Genomic DNA, 14,350 nt, shown 5'->3' with positions numbered 1-14,350 from the left:
AGCAACAGCAACATTGTAGAGGTGTTATCAGATAAAACATAAAATCACAGCCCTGAGAACCTGCTATCATCAAGCATCCCTTAGCACTCAGCACAAGATTGAAGGTGTTAGTTCCATTTTCCTGACCAGATTCCCCTGTGAAATTCAAATCCCACCTGCAGCTTCACTTTCTCTTAGATGTCTAGCTCCTGGTTTCCTGCATGCTGTTAAAAATCTACCATTTTCCAGGGTTAAGAAAAAGCAAAAATGTGCAGGAGATATTTATTAATCTAGATTAATTAATCTAAACAAAAGACACTTTTAGAAGTTAAGGTGTTATTTGCCTTGGAAAAGGCAAATGGCTATGGTCAGCACCTCAATTAACTCCTATGCTTAATGCTGATGCTTCTTCAGGAACATGCTTCTTTTGTCCTGTTTTACAGCAGAGGAAGAAAGCACAAGTGGTAAAACTGTTGGAATTATTATCAGTTTCAGGAGGAAGGTTTCCATTTCAGGGCATTTGCAGTTGCATGGAACAGCTTTGTGTCGACTGCCACATTTTCCTTCATCTTTCCTAGCCCTGTGGTCTGTTCTGTGCCATAATTCAGCTGTTTTCAGAGAGCTCAGTTTAGACTGGCAAGGCTCAAGAAGCAAAATGAAAGTGAATCTCGAGTTAAACTGAGTCTCTGCTGTGGTGTGAATGAGAAAGAAAATGTCCCATCAAAACATGCATTAGTATTTCTGATATATATGGTATATTTTATCCATATTTTTGGATGGTCCAACATATATTACAGGAGCTTTGCCCAAAAGTCACCTCACTGTCTGATTGACATATAGGTTATATTTTAACACCTACTGAATTATCAAACATGTTTATTTGCAGAAATAATGTCATGTGAACTTTTCAGGGCCACTCAGTACAGATTTGTCAAGAGTTTTTCATGAACTAAAATGTATTTCTGATTAGTTGTGGATATTCTATTGTAACAGAAGTGCTAAATAATAGTGATTGTTCATCCAGCAAGTGCAAGTACTCCTATGTGCAAACCTAGGTTTTTGCATGCTCAAATAAGGTGATTTTCAAATTTGACAGGCACAATTACAGATTTCTGAAAAATTTTACATTTTCAGCAGAAGAACTCTATAACTGGGTTCTGAAATACCCTTCTTTTAAATGTTTGCACACTCAAAAAATACAATCAAATTATTTCAGATGTATAAAGCCTGTTAAATTAATGGAGTATAATAAAAAGTTAGTCCATATAAAAGTTTATATAAAAGATAGCAAAACAATCTTGGAACTAGACTATCATGTATATGTTGTACATCATCATGTTAAAAATTTTTAAAAGGATTGCGTTGAACCCAATTAAAAAGCTGAGAAAGAGGAGAAAAGGATGGATCAAATGAGTCTTTTAGCTAAACTTTTTCTTAATATTGCCCCAAAATTGCATCCACAGAAAGAAATTAGGTAATTAATTGCTTTTTCCCTTGAAAAAAATCAACCTCATGAAAATAGTTATTGTCAGCTCAATATTTTCATCAAAAAATATTGGAAGTGGTGGTGATTCTTTAAGAAAAATGTGTAATTTTTTTGCTTAAGCATAAGAAGTCCAAAGAATTGCATTTATTGTAGAAGAAATTTTGCAGGGGAGGTTGCTGGCCACGTTATCTCTGACCAACATTCATATTCCTAAGCCCAGCATGGACAAAAGATGGTGAGGAAAGAGATGGTTGTTTGCTGGGAGGGCAAGGAGAAGGGTCGTGTCAGCAGGACAGTAAAATGCTGTGATCCAAAGTTGAGATCATGGAGTGCAGTACATGACTTAAACCTTCATGGGCTTGTGCTCACCTGTGCAGTGTGAAAGTATAAAAAAAGCTAGGCTGTGCAAATATAATTCTTATTAAGTACTGGTGCTGTTTCCAGTAAACTGCTTTAAGAAAAAGAACCCAGACCTTTAGGAAAGGAAGCTTTTCTAACTGTTGTAAAAGCACTACAATATATTTTAAACCAGCCTTTGGCTACATTTGATTTTTCCCAAGTTAGGGTAATGCATGAGATATGGGAGAAATGTGGATAAGTAGAAAAAAAATCAGTATGGGAGCAGGGAACTTGCAACTTCTCCAAATTTCCAAATTAAAATGTTTAAAATTCTTTAATAAAGATGTACATTGAGCAACATATTCCTTGACTTAAACTGTGCTAGGTTCTTCCTTGGTGCTTCTATGATGTCACTTCTGAACCAGGCTCCAAAGCCAAAGGATGGGTTATACTAAGCGCATATCCTGTCTTAATGAGATAGCTAAGGAAACAACAGATACAAGATAATCTTTTCCACTAATTCTATTAATCACTGCAAAGGGAATAAATATAATTACTTAGGGGATCATTTTTGAAGTTAGATGTCCAGATGATTTTGAAGCCTGATTTCTCCTAGGTGCAGAGCACCCATCAGTCAAGTTTAGACACAGAAGTCATTCACTATTGTTATTAACAATACCAAAAATAACACAACAAAGAGGCACAAACTGAGCCTTTGGTATTTGACAACAATTAAAATTTAAGAAAATGAATCTTGAAATACCTTACTACCTATGATGAAACATACAGGATACTCATAGAGAACAGTACAACAGGTAAAAATACATTGCTCATTGCTGAACACTTATGCTACATTTGATTGTGAATTTGTTCGCTTTTTGGATATTAGGTGCAAAAAAGTGCAAAGAATATTTAATTAACTGTTACAGTACCACATTACAAAAAGTATTTTCTAGGCCACAAAGGCCACTGTTGATATAATTTATATTAAGATAAATGTATACATAAAATAGTTTTTCAGTCTCCATATATATATATATATACCTCTTTCTGTATCAGCCTTGCAGAATCATGTTGAAAATGATCTAGGCCACAGAATTTTTTTAGGATAACAATGATAGGAGAGAAAAAAACCTCACAGAGGAAAGTTTCTTCTCCTAGTAAAAAAAGTTACTCATCCAGGGCAAATGGAGAAATGAAATTCTGCAAGGCTGCTCTGTATTTATGGTGATGAAAATACAATCTTAAGCAGGGAGGATCAGTGTTCAGCATTACCAATCCTCTTTGGGAGAAACCATTTCTGCCTAGAGGCCATGAATAACAACCTGAAAAAGGCATTCAAAAACTTGGGCTGCAGCCTTTTCTTTTTTCCCTTTTTTCTTTCTTTTTTCCCCCCTTATTTGTAAAGACTGTCTGAGAGATTGATTTTTATATTTATTTGCTTGCTTGGTGTGTTCATATGCACAGGAGGCAAGGTATAAAGGAGGCAAGGCTGCCTCCTGTTTTGACTTTGACTCAACATGTAATGGTGAGACCAGCCCTGCTAGCTTTTCTGGAGTAGTTAAGACACTTCAAGGTATTTTTGTCAGTCTTAGAGATCAGTCAGTGGCATGGAGGGACGGGGTCTTCAGGAACATATTCTGTATCAGCCAGGCTAAACCAGCTCAAAATGGTTCTTCAGAAGCTTGCCAAAATGACCTTTTTCTTTGATATCCAGATTTATTTTCAAAATTTCTTTCATTTTCATAAATCAATCTTCCTTTGGCGTTTTTCTCCTGCATGACACTTCTGTAAAACTGCTGTTTTGGAAAACACTGCCTCCTCAGTTTTCTTTATATATATTGCAAAGATATCAAAAATGCCACCACCCATCTTTTTTCTAATTACAGTCCAGTTTCCAAAACCTCAGACCCAGTCATGATGTCTGTGCTACACTCTTCACAGAAAGAAAGAAAAAAGGAAAAAAAAGAAAGCAACTATCTGATTTATCTGATTGAGGTAAACTGTGGTGTTTAGAGATAAATCCACAAAATAATATGCAGCTCTCTGCTAGTTTTTAAAATACCTGACTACAGCCAATAGATTTTTGTATTTGCTGTCACTGTGTATTCTAATAAATGAGTTTACTTGCTTGTGAAATAGTTACATTTCAACTTCTCTCTCCACAGACTGACAGAAAACACATCTGAAATTCATATTTAGTATATATGTCTAGAGGCATCCAGCCAGCAACCAGAAACTAAATTCCATGTGTGCTGTGCACTCAGTCAAAATAACTCAAAGAAATCCAAGTCTGTCACATTAAATCAAGAATCACAAAAACATTATGGGTAACTGCAGTATTTGGTCAATTTTGTGAAGAGATAAATCACATTAAATCAATTCCTTTATGTCTGAGAATTCTCTCCTCTGCAGTTTGACTTGTGTAGAGATGCAGCTGTCATTATGAGTGCTGGAAGATTATAACTGCATAGATCCAGTTCTCATACCTGTTTCATAAGGGCTGGACTAAACCCCATTGAAGTCAGTAGATCCTCCTCACTGGCTCCAGTGGGCTTTAAATCAGCCCTTCCTCCCTGCCTAAGGAATGAACTGATTTTCCAGACACTCAAAACAAGACAACTGTTGGGTTTTTTAATGCAACATTCAGTTTGAAGTATGATTTTGCAAAGTCATAGAGGATTTAGTGCAATTTAGAAGGAATTTACTACATGAGCTGTATATGACTATTTGCTTTCCCTCAAAAGAATTAGGTGTTAAAAGCTGCAGTAGTTTTGAATTGCTTAAGGGATCTTCTTTTCTGATTTCTTGGCCTATGAAATGATACAGGCCCCATCAAAACACTGCTTGAATATGACAATGGATGTATGCCAGAGATAAAACAGGTGAATGAATTTGCACAAGGAAGGGTTATATTTGACCCGAGTCAACTTCATTCACACATTAACAAATTGTTATAAACTGTCACATAAGACTTAGAATAGCAAAGATGTATTTTGATAGAAAGATACGGATACAATTCATCTGTGGAAGCCAAACCTTCTGTTTATGTAGGTATGAGCTGGGAGGGAGCTCTGGACACTGGCCACGAGGAATCACTGTGGCTCCCTAGGGCGTGAGCGGAGGTTTGGGAGAGGAGCAGGATCCCTGGCTATCAAAGCTGGTTGCTCGGCCAGGTAGCTGCAAGGAAAGAGTTATTTTTATAAATGTCATCATATCTGCCTGGGCACCATGGTCCTTTCAGAGGATGAGAGACTCTCTCAAAAAAGAATCCAGATCACATCTAACCCTTTCGAGTCTCTGGATCAAAGTCTCCGGCAGAACTAATAATCGAAAGGAAATTTCTGAAGTGACCTTCTGAAAATGCCTCTGACTCGTTTCACAGGAGCGGGTTTATACCAACAGGGGTGCTACCTCTGTCTCCTGACTTACATAAACCAGACAGAGCCATGAACCTCTAACATGAACTTCTCTGCTTCCTTGACTCAGTTTCCTTGCCCTCACACTCTTCTTGGTGTTTTATTGAAGCCTTGGTATTGTGCTTTTGTTACCTGTCACAGGACATGTTGAGCAGCCATGTGCCAGAGAGTGGGGAAATCAAATGACCTCAGGCAGCAACTCATTTTTCTACAGAGATTGCTTTTGTGATGGGCTAAACAGTGCCCCTGCTGCTCCTTAAGGCTTCAATGGGTATCTTTCTGAGTCCAGAGCTGTGAGGGTTTTGTGCACAGAACACCAACAATGTGTGGCCACAGCAGATCGCAGAGGGAGTCCTAGCCCAGGGACTTGTAGATATAATCACTCCACATTTGAAAAAGCTTCCAGTAAACATCTGTTGAATAACTCTGGAGGGAGCTGCTGGTATGTTGCCACAATTTAGTCTAATTTGCAGGCCAGTTCCAGATTAATGTTTTAGCAACAGCAGCTTATGCTAAAGGTTTTTGAGTAGGAAATGATTGCTTTTGAAATTTTTGCAAATGATCTCTTCTAAGTAGCTGTAAGCTCTTTATTGTAATCTCTGGAAATTTTAAATGTCTAAAAGTTATCTTACAATGCCATCAGAGCTTCATGGAAACTGTTGAAAAGGCCCTTTTAAGTGATAGATAAACCCATGCAATTAGATTTAGGCTGTGCTAATGATCTTCTACCTGATCTATAGGTGCTACACTGATTTTTATGATCCTCAGAAGTCCATAAATGTGAGGGACAAAACCATTCAATATCAAGGAGAAAATTTTGCTACTTCTTACCTCTACCAGAGGGTGCCAGTGAGTAATTGGTTTACGTGGGTAAGCCAGCATTTCATTCCAGTGATCTCTTCCAAGGCCTTCGGCATCAATTCCTGTCCGGCATACTCCAATGACCTCATTGTGCCCTACTCTGAGAATTGGAGAGAGAGAAAGAATTTATTTTTAATAAAAAATAGTTTTAATAACATCTGATATACAATTCTGTTTACTGGTTTAGTGTGGCACAGAATACATGACCAAAGTGTTCACACCATTTATTACAGATATTAGTTTTAATGGTAGTACAGTAATATTAAATTCTGTAATGGTAACATCAAAAACCTCCAGCCACTTCCAGAGTGCTTCTAGCAGCTATAAAAATAGCAATGAAAACATAATCCTTGCCATTAAAAGGTTACAACCCAAAAGACACAAGGATAGAAAAGGATCATAATACACAAATTTATCTGAAGGAAAAGATGCTTGAATTTTGTGGGAGAGGAAGGTGAAAGAAAATGGTGGGGAGTACATTTCCTGCTGAAAATGCTTCAGACAATTTCATAAACTATTTCTCACTCAAGCTGCTGTCATCTTTGGAAATTCAGTCAAAAATGTGAAAGCAAAGAGTCATAGCTGCAATAGGCTATACCTTAATACTTTGAGCTCCTCACAGTGCTGTAAACTGGTTAAGGAAGACCAGAACGTAATTTTCTGTACCTTGACTCTGTGTACCCTAGAATAATGCTTTCCAATTTCCCCTTGGCAAGTGCAAGTGCAGGGAAAGGAGGAGCTGAGGAGGACTGAAAGTGTGCAAGCTGCTGTGCTGCTTCCCTGCTAATGGCACAGTGGTGCCACTCACGTCTGACTGAGAAGTCTTCCTGGCAGCACTTGGAGAGCAACCAGAAATCCGATGGCGAGGGAAAACAGTCTGAAGGGTGATGTTACTAAATTGGACTTTCATTGTTTATTTGCCCTGCAATCTCAAGAGCTCATTACTAATAGCACTTGAATGGAGCAGACTTGGCTTGGGCAGAATTCTGTCAGTCACAGTCTTGATCAACCTGCAGTCCTTGAGCCACTCTAAGCAGGAGTCTCTTCCTGTCAGTTCTCAGTGAAGCCATAGATAATTAGCCTTAGTTATCAGTGAAGGCTGAACCCAAAAGTTACATATTGAAAGGTTATTTTACTGATCATCCGAAGAATTAATTCAATGACGTAATTAGCATCTAATTCCTTTTTAGTCATTGGAATTCTCTTTAGTTTTAAATACCCGCTATTTAAATAGAAATTAGAGGGGTGAGGGACTTTTTTAAGCTGGAAGACACATTTGATTTATAAAGTTTATACATAATCCAGCCCCCATAAATGGACAGGAATGTATGTCAGGACTAGTGACCTGAAAGAAAATTGAGTAATATTTCTTTCTCATCTCAGTTATTTATGACACAGATAAAATGCCATGTGCTCTAAAAGGTGTGGGACCTTTAAACCTCTTCAGGAAAAGGCCCCAAGGCTTTATCTTTTGTGACACTGAAGCTGCTTGTAAGCTCAAGGAGGCAGAAAGCAGTCACATGCTGTGATCAGGAAGTGTCTCAATGGTCACAAAGTGGGCTGTGCTTACCTGTCATAATCCATCACTGCAATGGAGAGGCTGACCTGGTCCACGTTCTCTGGAGGGATGTCAAAGATGATGGCCTCATTATAAACAGGATTCAGCGTGTTCTTCTTTGTGGTTGTTTTCCTCTTCTTCAGTCTCCGTCCCTCGCACATCAGCGACACTTTGACGTAGGGATCTGAGTAACAGGCAGTTCATGCATTAAGACTCAAAACCACTCAAATGTGTAGCATAAGAACAATATTTGTGGTAGGAATGTTATACTGCTAAGGCAAAAAGTTGCAAAGATTTGAGTGACCCTGGCAAACGCTGCTTTCATCATGTTGTAAACGCAAAGGAAAGGTATGGGCACTCTGGACAGCCACACTGGCTGCCAGACCAAAGACAGGCACTCCATCTAAACAGGTATCCATCTTCCTGCTACTTCCATCCCTCAGCCATGTTAGGCACACAAAACCCAAGGTCTTATTCATCCCCTTCTTGAACAGACTCTGCCTTGTTGTTTAAAAAAAACAGATTCACCTGATGCACCAGTTATATCCATTGCTTTGAGGTTCCGACATTTGATGACTGTCAAAGTCATTCTCCCAGCAGTAGGCAAATAACAAAGGGAAAACATGATCTCACCCAAATCTATGCTTTCCTGAAAAAGAGAAGCAATTTTTAGAAACCTGCTCATACTACCAAAATTCAGTTCAGAACCTGCAAAACCGTAATTTTTTTTTTTTTTTAACATGGACAGAGGCTTCTTTTGTAGCCTCAGATGCTTCTAAAGAGGTCACAAGCAATTTAATTCAAAAACTATTTCCATAAAGTACAGGAGGAGTAACAACAAAATAACATTTTAGGGAAAAGAACTTCAATTATTAAACTAAGAAATTAAAACAAAATCAGAGACAAAACTTTCTGGATTCCTGGTCTTTTTTGTTGAATTAACATGAATGAAGAGGTGCTGAAAGTAGAATGTCAAGTTCTGCTCTTGAAAACACTCATACTCCGTCAGCCCAAATAGAAAGAAATCTGATGGAATATTTAGATCATGCACATTTACATGCCCTTTAGACACTAGAATTTATGTAGGAGAATAATTTCTGCACAGGTATGTGTATAGAAGGCTAATCTTGTCTAAATGCTTCGAAAAGAAGAACAAGCTTGTAAAAGTTGCTCTCTTTACTGCTCTCAATGTGCTTTGAGAGGTTGTTGTGCTTCAGAAGAAAAGCAAAGTAAAGGAGTATCACCTACAGCTTTCCTGGCTCAACAACAATGTTTTGGAGGATAATATACTCAGAAGAATGGATAGGGTCCATATGAATGACAATAATCCTCACCAAGAGACAGGTTCTATATTGACACCATGTGCTAAGTACTCATGCAATAGGACCTTGCCATACAGTTCAGATGCTTCAGATACTTGAGATGTGTAGCCTAAGGAAGAGAGTCTCTACCAGTTCTTATTTTTTCCTTTTCTCAGCTATACAGTTTTCCTAAGACTGCAAAAGTTTAGGGTTTGGGATGTTTGTTATGTTCTAAATTCTTCCTGTTCTAAATTTTAAATACACCTTTGCTACCTTCTCACCTCCCAAAAAATTGCATATTAAAAACTTAGGATATGAGTTTGTAAGGGGCACATTAAGGAAGCCACTCTGTAAGGCAGCCACTTTCAAGCATGCTCATGTGATCTCAAAGGACTTTTTTTTTTTTGGCTAATAGTAAAAAGCTTATTTTTAACATCTCAGTTTCAATATTTTTTCTGTTAAAACTACAGTTACCCTGAGAGTACTAATTCACTTGAGAGCTGCTGGATTTATGGTACAGCTGTTCTAGCATCAGAAGGCAAGCATAATATATTTTTAAATGAAACATATTAAAATAATGATAGCTGTGTAGATGACAAATATATTGTTTACAGTTATAGGACAAGACTGAGCTTCTTGTTCACATTCTTCAGCTGCTTATGTGAACAGTTTTATTGATTTCCTTCAGGCTAATACTCTGTCTAAATTGAAACAAGTATTTCACATCTTTCTTGAGCAAAGATGGACTTAATCACATGCTTCAGGGTGTGGGGTTTTTTGTATTTTGTTTTGTTATTGTTTTTTCCCCTTGCATTGCAGACTAGATTGAAGAATACTGTTTTGGAATAGCTTTAAAGTCTCTGTTGCAGCAGTAATAAAATATTGACTTTTGTGTAGGTTGGTCAGTTCACATAGTCAGTCATTTTGCTGGGATTTTGTTTTGACAATTACTACTTTGATAAGCATGTAAACATGCACTGTGGGCAAATTTCATGCTTGTCAGAATTTCAAATTTCTCAGAATTTCAAAATGGTTGAGCTCATTGAGTTCACACAGGACAAATACAGCTATATGACCTCTCCCTTTCTTTGTCACAAAGAGTGCAGAATTCTGTGCCATGGATTAAATTATCAAACTCAATTCTCTATTTCAGAAAACAAATAGAACTTGAACAAATGAACAGTGATTCTTTTCACTCATTTGGTACAGAGGCAAGTGATGTCTTCTTCTTTACAGTTCTGATTTATCTGAACACAGAGCATCTCTTACTGACGTTACTCTCTGAGTTCAGAGTCTGATAATTGTTTCTCATAGCCATATATCAAAAAGACCTCACTCTTTTGTTTGAAAAGAAAATAGAGTTCCCTGAGTTTCAGTGCTTCAAAATTACCTAAGGTCTGTGTTGAGAAAGGTGATGAAGATGGGATGGATCATGAAACGTCATGGATAGCTCATGAAATGATCTAATTTTTTCTTCAGAGAAATGGCTTGTGCAGCTGAATAGAGAAAAAATAATTTTTGAAGATGGGAGGGTGAACTTGAGTGTTCTATTATTTCTTTTTGAAGAGAAATTGGGTAGACACTCAAAGATTTGTGTGAGCTCAGCTGATAAAGCAGAATACAGACAGGACTATGTACAATGACTTAAATACTTTAAAAGAAGCATTGCTCAAAATGCTTGTCAAACTCACTCTGTTATTACTCTCCACTACATTATTGAGGGGCAGAAGAAAGCAGTTTCTTCTCTGAGTATCTGCCAAGACTGGTGATCTTTATTTATACAGGAGTGTGAGTGTGTGAAGTTCTAAATGTTTTGAAGAATTAAGATTAAAATTATACCTATATATTATAGTATAAGAACCTGTGTATTGCATAAAATCTCTGAGCTATCTCCATTTTTGCACACACAATTTTACTGTTAATTTGAGCAGTAGAGATTCAGAAATTTGGAGCTGAAAACACAGATTCAGATCTAGATTATAAACATAGTAATGCTTTGTTTTGTTGGTTTTTTTTTTTAAACTTGTTATGACAGTCTTTGTTAATCATGTTGATTATAATGAGTAATTTTTTTTAAATTCCCTGTATCTTTAAACATTATCAAGTTTAGCTGGGATTTAAATATAAGATTCAATTTAATTTAGAATCTCAGTTTTGTGGAAAATTCATGTTTTTCTCACTTTATAATATACTAGATAATTAAGCTGACACAAGTAATCTGACAGGAGCCCTTCAGTACAAGCAAACCTGAAGAAACCAAGGCACAGACTGCTTCCAACAATCACATCTGCATTTTATTACAGTGTGCCTCCAACAGAACACAACTCACAAGACACAATCCAGTGGTTGTCATTTGTGCATATTTTAAAATAATCCTCAGATTGCCTTACTTGTATCACATATTTTCCAAAAATTGCACATGACTTAGATAACTCCCATGACACTTCATCTCTTTTATACATGTATTTTGAGATTTCTTTTTCTTCTTGAACTGAATTTGGGTTTCAATTAACAGCTAGCTTTATGGATGTTTGTAATGATTGCCTCCCACTGGCTTCCAATAGCAGGTACAGAAAAGCCAGCATCGAGCACAGCTGCACTTATGCAAATGAAAGCATTTGTTGACACCTCATATCTCTCCTTCACTTATTTCCCTTCTGTATCCACCAGGCATCACACAGTACTAAGGACCTGAAACAGTGGCCAGCACTCTACCAGCTTCAGTTACTTTCATAGCTACCATTTTACCTCTACCCCATCCATTTTCTGGTATGCTGGGTCTAGAATAAAATAAAACAGAGAAAACAGTGGTCTCATATGCTCATATCAGTTATTCTGATGACCTCTGTGGGTTTTGAGCTACAGAATGCAGATTTTTTAAAATAGCGTAATTCTCATCCCACATGGGTAACCACGTGAATGAATGTGCTAATAATATTTTTCTGTTACTTCCATTAGGATGGATCCATTAGGATCTGTCCACTTTCTCCGCCTTGTGGGCTCTTGGGAAATTAGTCCAGGAGTTGGCAGAGTCAGAAATAAAAAGTTCCTTATTCTATTCTGTTTGTTATCATACCCAGTGGACACCAGTGCTCTCATTTTCACACATATGCCTGTAAAAATTGCAGCATTTCTACAGAGGCTGTGCTCCCCACTCGCAGTATGGATAAAAAGAAAGGGATGTGAGGAGAAGTTTGGAGAACTTACAGGGAAGCATCAATTAAACAGATTGAGGTTTTTGAACTGCTGTTTCTGGAAAAAGCTTTGCTGCCACTTACTCCAATTAATTATCTCAGTTGTTTCCACTAAATTCAATAAAAGAGACAACTTTTAACTAGAAATCTCCACAAGTTCAGTGGGGAAGGTGGCTATAGATCCTTCCTTGTTCAGGGTGGTTTCTACTAATGTATCAACCCACATAACTCTGAAACACAACCGGGAAATTGTTTATTGCCTATATTGATAGTCTAGCAACCTTCATAGCCTCCCTCCTCTATGCCAACATCCTAACTGATTTCCTGTGACAGCAGAGATAAAAAGCTTATAGGGACCTGATATATGAAAAAAAGTGTCACTTCTGAGTCACAAGTGAACTTTAGACCACTTTTTCACTGATGTTTGTTTTGTCTTTTCCACTAGTTTTTCAAGTTTTGAAATTGAAGCAAAATCTCAAAACAGTAATTTTTCTTACTGTTTCTCTTTCATGTGTTCTTATAATGAACTTTGTAAATGTGACTGGAACTGGAAAATTTACGTTTTCATTGTTATTAGTCTCTCTGTAATATCCATGGTTAAAATAACAAGTATCTGCATAATTAATAGTGCAGTAGAAATTAGATTCCCTCAAAAAATTACTTGTTGCTACTTTATTTATCATTCAGATTATCATAATCCATGTAACAATTTCAGTTCTTAATCTCAATTTTAGTATCTGGAACTACTTTCCTATTAACTGGAAATTGATATTTTAAAGACTCCATATAAGAGTAGCATAACAAAAATACTAATGGCAGCATGAATTCCATTTGTACTTGATTTCTAAACAAATTATTTGCAAATTTCATTCTCACTGTTCCTGCTGTATTTTGAGAAAACAGCCGTAATAACTAATAATAGTAATTTTCTTGCTGCCTGAGAAGATACTCAGACATTTGTTTTTTTAGACTTTTAGCTGTTTCCTTGAGTAACATTGAATACTGTTTTTCTATATAGCATGCAAACTTAAAGAAAAATGCGTTGGCAGAGCTAGACCTTTGGATTTCTTGAATATCGCAGAAAGATAATTCCCCCGTAGCACAGATTTCTCTTTCTCTGTTTAGAAACATTTTACATTTGTTTCGGCTCTCCAAGAAAAGCTACTGACATTAGGCTTCAAGAATCAGGGATAAAATATAACAGTGAGTGTTATGAATTGGATGGAAAGAGAAAGAAAACCTGTCCTTTGAGAAAATTAGCTAAAAATGTATTAAGGTATTTTTTTGTTTTGATATATATCAAGAGTTAAAAGAGTGATAGGAAAGAACAGAAATCCACCAGTCTATTTTCTCATTTATGCATTTAGAATCTGATGGTACCCTTGCTATCACAGAAATTATTAAAAGTTCAGTGAGGCTCAAACTGGAGAGCTAATTCTACCACCTCTTGAGGGGATTTTCCTTTGGAAACCAGTCCCCACTGCTAATATTTATTTCTGTCTTTTGTTATTCTTTGCATATCAAACCCAGCTCCTTCATTCCTCTCAGCACCAGTTCCTGATTGAGCTGTTGCCCTGGGAAATGAATCAATTAAGTTTGTGTTTGTTCTTGCCTCTGTGGAAGACAGTAGGGAAGCAGTGGGGCCTGTTGCTCTATTTTGGCTGTGTCTTCTGCTTGTGGAGGGCTAGTGCTTGTCTGAGCCTGTCACCCTGATGGCTCTGGGTGAGCTCTGCTGCTGATTGCAGCCCTGATGGCAGAGGGAGCCTCCCTGGGGCTGCAGAATGCCCTCAGTAGCTCCCTGGAAGCCTCCTGGGTGCTCCTGGTGCTGCTCCCTCTGTACAGAGCCATCTGTCCTGTGCACCTGGGGGTTGTCACATCTTGCCAGGCAGCAAGGAAGCCCATTGCTGCCTGAGAACTGCTGAGAACAGAGGTGCTCCTGTGAGCTAACTGTGACAGGAGGATGAACCACAATGTGCATGGCCTCCCACAGAGAGATGCTTTTCCTAAGCTGCAGTGCAATGTCTGCAAGGAGACTTGGCAGTGAGAAGCTCAGAGAGCTCCCAGGTCAGACAAGTCATGCACCTGCAGCTGCCACAGCACTGTCTGGATGCAGAGATGTTAAAATCCCTTGAGGAAACCATTCCCCTTATTCACCTACTATTTATTACATGTAGGATAGAGTGAAAGTAGCAGTTTGCCCCTAGAAGATCAAA

At 37.7% G+C, this 14,350-nt stretch overlaps 1 protein-coding gene across 1 annotated transcript in view; it reads right to left on the bottom strand.

Annotated features, from left to right (window-relative positions):
- Positions 1 to 2,511: 2,511 nt before the first annotated feature.
- Positions 2,512 to 14,350, bottom strand: part of SYT10 (synaptotagmin 10) — a 35,663-nt gene continuing 23,824 nt past the window's right edge. The window contains exons 4-7 of the mRNA XM_063395603.1: positions 8,171 to 8,291; positions 7,655 to 7,826; positions 6,055 to 6,184; positions 2,512 to 4,984 (exon numbers count right to left, since the gene is read on the bottom strand). Of these exons, the coding sequence (XP_063251673.1) occupies positions 4,913 to 4,984; positions 6,055 to 6,184; positions 7,655 to 7,826; positions 8,171 to 8,291 (495 nt within the window). The 3' untranslated portion in view covers positions 2,512 to 4,912. The remainder of the gene's footprint in view (positions 4,985 to 6,054; positions 6,185 to 7,654; positions 7,827 to 8,170; positions 8,292 to 14,350) is intronic.

This window comes from Prinia subflava, chromosome 4 (assembly GCF_021018805.1).
Source record: "Prinia subflava isolate CZ2003 ecotype Zambia chromosome 4, Cam_Psub_1.2, whole genome shotgun sequence".
Taxonomy (NCBI): Eukaryota; Metazoa; Chordata; class Aves; order Passeriformes; family Cisticolidae; genus Prinia; species Prinia subflava.
The sequence above is the reverse complement of the archived record's forward strand: the minus strand, read 5'-3'. Positions and strand labels throughout refer to the sequence as shown.